This window comes from Galeopterus variegatus, unplaced genomic scaffold, assembly GCF_000696425.1.
Source record: "Galeopterus variegatus unplaced genomic scaffold, G_variegatus-3.0.2 Scaffold1607, whole genome shotgun sequence".
Classification (NCBI taxonomy): domain Eukaryota; kingdom Metazoa; phylum Chordata; class Mammalia; order Dermoptera; family Cynocephalidae; genus Galeopterus; species Galeopterus variegatus.
The window spans coordinates 222,067-227,210 of NW_007727718.1; the positions used below are offsets into that span (position 1 = coordinate 222,067).

Sequence of the window (5,144 nt, forward strand, 5' to 3'; positions counted from 1 at the left end):
TTTTTTTTTAACTTTTTAAACTTTCATGTTAAAATATAAGAAACAAACATATACATTAGCCTAGGCCAACACAGGGTCAGGATCATCAATACCACTGTCTCTCACCTCCACATCCTGTCGCACTGGAAGGTCTTCAGGGGCAGTTACATGCATGGAGCTGTCATCCCCTATGATAACAGTGCCTTCTTCTGGAATACTTCCTGAAGGACCTGCCTGAGGCTGTTTTCAGTTACTGTTGTGTTTGTTTGGTTTTTTTTTTTTAAGTAGAAGGAGTACCCTTTAAAATAATGATAAAAAGTATAGTATAGTAAATATATAAACTAATAACATAGTCATTTATTATCATTATCAAGTATTATGTACCGTACACCTTGTATGTGCTATTCATTTATGTGACTGGCAGCACGGGAGGTTTGTTTGCACCAGCATCACCACAAACACGTGAGTAATGCATTGCACTATACGTCACTAGGCTATACGACTTTTTCAGCTCCTTTATAATCTTATGGGTCCACCGTTGTCCATTACTGACCAAAATGTTGTTATGTGGCATGCAACTGTATCTTATTTCAGTTAGTCCTGGCAGTAATCTCTTGAAGTAGGTGTCATTATCCCTGTGTCATAGGTGAAGAAACTGAACCTCAGCAAAGTTGTATAATTTGCACTCTTAGTTACACAGCTATAAGCAGCAAACTGGATGTGAACCTTATTTTATCTGATTCTAGAATCTACACTCTTAACTAACATGAGAGTCAGTGAGACTTTTAGGGTTTCTAATGAAAAATCAGGAAGTAACTTGGACATCGGGTTAAATAAGGAAAAGCCAGCCTCAAAGCTGAACTAGTCCTTTGCCCAAGGAGACTTAGATTCAAATTCCGAAGTGAAGCTCTCCCAGCCACATGGAAAACCCAATCATTGCAGCTCATAGGGTACAAATTCAATCTGTTACAGAGACCCTTCTAGGTTTCAAAGAGCATTCTTATGGAAAACTTTAAAGTCTTAAATAAGGTTTACCTTCTATAATTCAAAAGATTTGACTTTCTGAGAGGGAAAGAGAAGGTAACAAACAGAAACATTAGAAATTTCTGCCATATTCTATAATATACTAAAAATGGTATAAAATTTGTAATTGCTCTCAATTTTCCTACCTTTTTAATCTCACTGTCCACCATCACCATCCATCCTTCCCCATGAAAATATAATAGAAAAGAAGGCATGATTTGAATTTTTTATAACAATCAGCATGTTATTAATCATTTCCTAGCAATGAGAATAGTACTTCAAACAAGAATGCATTAGGAAGTCTTGCGTTTCTGAAATATTATTGTAGCCAGTCACTAAAACTCCCATACTGCCTAAATAACTCGTGAGAAGTGAAAAACAGCTGAGGAAGGGGGAGTGAAAACACTGGGAGGGAGTATCCCAAAGACCAGAGATGACAGCTGGATTTGGCAAATTTAAGAAGTATGTAAGTGAGATAAATTATAAACCTTAGAAATTCATATCTCGTAAGTGAAAAGTTGACTCATGCAATCAGTCAGTAGATATTTATCAAGGGCCCACTATGTCTCAGTCCCTTGATAAATTGTGCAAATTTAAAAACATTCTGTGAGCTGTAATGCCAAGATGGAAACTTAAACATCATGCATTTCAAAGTCTCTAAAAATATTTCCACCATTATATTGTTTTTAATAAGAAACGTGTGAAAAATAACTCCTACAAGATCACAAATAAATTCCTTTTCCCAAGCATTGCTTAGGGGTAAATACTGATTGATTTTTAGGACTGCAAGCCATTTTGCTTTTGTAATGTGAACAATTCCCTCTTGTCTTTATAAGGTGTTTTCATGGGTGTCTGGATACTTTGTGCTATTCTAACTTGCTCTTGTTTTTCTAACCCTGTTCCCTAGCCCCCACCATTGAATTTGAAGAAGCTGCATACCAAGTCCGGGAACCTGCAGGGCCAGACGCTGTGGCAATTCTGAGCATCAAGGTGATCCGCAGAGGGGATCAAAACAGGACCTCCAAGATTCGCTGTAGCACACGGGACGGCTCTGCCCAGTCTGGTGTGGATTATTACCCAAAGAGCCGAGTCCTGAAGTTTAGTCCCGGTAATCAAATGCCAAACCAATCCATGGTTTTACTTAATGGAGAGGTGAAAGAAAAGACTAGAGAAACCAAAGAAGGAAACAACAGTCCCACTAGCATAAAGCATTTATTAAGCACACATTTGAGATTGCAGCTAAAATTTTTAATTAGTGAAAATGGCATGGAAAAAAAAATAGTTTCCCTACTTCAGAACATGCTAGGCATTTTGGTTCATTTAAAAGGATATTTTTTCACCTATGATTTGGTTGAGTGATAGGAGCATTTGGTTTTAAAATATATATANAGGTTTACCTTCTATAATTCAAAAGATTTGACTTTCTGAGAGGGAAAGAGAAGGTAACAAACAGAAACATTAGAAATTTCTGCCATATTCTATAATATACTAAAAATGGTATAAAATTTGTAATTGCTCTCAATTTTCCTACCTTTTTAATCTCACTGTCCACCATCACCATCCATCCTTCCCCATGAAAATATAATAGAAAAGAAGGCATGATTTGAATTTTTTATAACAATCAGCATGTTATTAATCATTTCCTAGCAATGAGAATAGTACTTCAAACAAGAATGCATTAGGAAGTCTTGCGTTTCTGAAATATTATTGTAGCCAGTCACTAAAACTCCCATACTGCCTAAATAACTCGTGAGAAGTGAAAAACAGCTGAGGAAGGGGGAGTGAAAACACTGGGAGGGAGTATCCCAAAGACCAGAGATGACAGCTGGATTTGGCAAATTTAAGAAGTATGTAAGTGAGATAAATTATAAACCTTAGAAATTCATATCTCGTAAGTGAAAAGTTGACTCATGCAATCAGTCAGTAGATATTTATCAAGGGCCCACTATGTCTCAGTCCCTTGATAAATTGTGCAAATTTAAAAACATTCTGTGAGCTGTAATGCCAAGATGGAAACTTAAACATCATGCATTTCAAAGTCTCTAAAAATATTTCCACCATTATATTGTTTTTAATAAGAAACGTGTGAAAAATAACTCCTACAAGATCACAAATAAATTCCTTTTCCCAAGCATTGCTTAGGGGTAAATACTGATTGATTTTTAGGACTGCAAGCCATTTTGCTTTTGTAATGTGAACAATTCCCTCTTGTCTTTATAAGGTGTTTTCATGGGTGTCTGGATACTTTGTGCTATTCTAACTTGCTCTTGTTTTTCTAACCCTGTTCCCTAGCCCCCACCATTGAATTTGAAGAAGCTGCATACCAAGTCCGGGAACCTGCAGGGCCAGACGCTGTGGCAATTCTGAGCATCAAGGTGATCCGCAGAGGGGATCAAAACAGGACCTCCAAGATTCGCTGTAGCACACGGGACGGCTCTGCCCAGTCTGGTGTGGATTATTACCCAAAGAGCCGAGTCCTGAAGTTTAGTCCCGGTAATCAAATGCCAAACCAATCCATGGTTTTACTTAATGGAGAGGTGAAAGAAAAGACTAGAGAAACCAAAGAAGGAAACAACAGTCCCACTAGCATAAAGCATTTATTAAGCACACATTTGAGATTGCAGCTAAAATTTTTAATTAGTGAAAATGGCATGGAAAAAAAATAGTTTCCCTACTTCGGAACATGCTAGGCATTTTGGTTCATTTAAAGTAAGCACACATTTGAGATTGCAGCTAAAATTTTTAATTAGTGAAAATGGCATGGAAAAAAAAATAGTTTCCCTACTTCAGAACATGCTAGGCATTTTGGTTCATTTAAAGGGATATTTTTTCACCTATGATTTGGTTGAGTGATAGGAGCATTTGGTTTTAAAATATATATACATGACTGCCATCATTCAACAAACATTGGTGCCAAGTGCTGTGCTGGGTCCCTTAGGGATTACTAAATCTGGAAGGAATGGTCCCTGTGCTCAAGTGGTCCCTGTGCTCATCTGCTAGGGAACAGGATACCTTGTTGTGGACTTTCCAAAAAAGATTTATCCTAGAGATGGACAGAGAGGTGAGTCAGGAAAGAAAGGGAGATGGCATTCAGGTCACAACTAGCTATTTAACTGTTTGATGTATTAATTTAGTGGGGGGGGAGATAAGACATAAAAAGGGTTGAATTGTATGGTAGGTTTTTTCACAGAACTTTCTAGAGGCGTACAAAGTGAAAAGGATGCTGTAGATCCTGGCACCATTTGGGATGCAGCCAGAGGTGGGCAACAGTGATAGAAGACTTTCTAGTGATGTCTTGGCAAGTGGAGGGGGAAAATGACTCCCTCAGAAAGGATGGGGGATCTCTGACATCTCTCTTGTCTCACTGGAACTTTGAGGGCTTTCAGAGCCATCCCATGTCTGTCTGATCGGTGTCTGCTGGAAAGGAAGATGCCCTGTTTCAATCTGCACAAGGACCTCTCTTTCAAGCATCTTTACATTTTTCTTTTCTGCTTAAGGCTCTGGGGAAAATATAGGTGTAGAGGCAACCTACCCAGATGTCTGTAGGAGAGGAGGAAGAGGATCTTAACTACTGCCAGGGATATTTGCACCTTCAGAGAATCGTTTTACAGAAAAGGAAGGGGGTTTCTAAGGCTTGAAACTTCTGCCTTCCAGACCTTAGCATCTTTCTGCAGACTGGCCTGCTAGGTAGCCTTTGAGCTATTGCTTCTCAGGAGACAGCATTGAAAGGTGCCTATGTATGCAAGCACTTAGGGCCACACGGGAGCTCATGCATAAGTGAAAAGGAAAAAGAAAAATTAAGCAAAAAAACTCGTAACCAGGGAAGCATATTTTGGATCATAGATTTTTATTACTGCCAGCCAGTATCAGGCAGGGACCATTAATCCTCATATGGTGTTGAATAGTAAATCTGTAATGCTGAGCCTCCACCACAGGTAGAATTTGGTCTGTAAAACAGGTTCTTCACTTGAGATCAGGTTAAAGTGATTAGTAGTCACCACATTTATAGAAAATCTCTAAGAGAAAGAGCGTATTTTAACCTAATGTCCCAGCAGCACCAACCTGCACTCTATTGAGTACATCCTTAATGAGGCCTTTGCTCTCTTTTTGTTCTGTTCTTGGTGAAGGTGTGGATCATATCT

General features: G+C 38.5%; 1 protein-coding gene across 1 annotated transcript in view; it reads left to right on the plus strand.

Moving 5' to 3' along the window:
• Positions 1-5,144, plus strand: part of FRAS1 (Fraser extracellular matrix complex subunit 1) — a gene marked incomplete at its 5' end in the record, with an annotated part of 258,570 nt that overhangs the window by 218,539 nt on the left and 34,887 nt on the right. Inside the window, one exon of the mRNA XM_008577934.1 lies at positions 1,910-2,110. Coding sequence (XP_008576156.1) covers positions 1,910-2,110 — 201 coding nt within the window. The remainder of the gene's footprint in view (positions 1-1,909; positions 2,111-5,144) is intronic.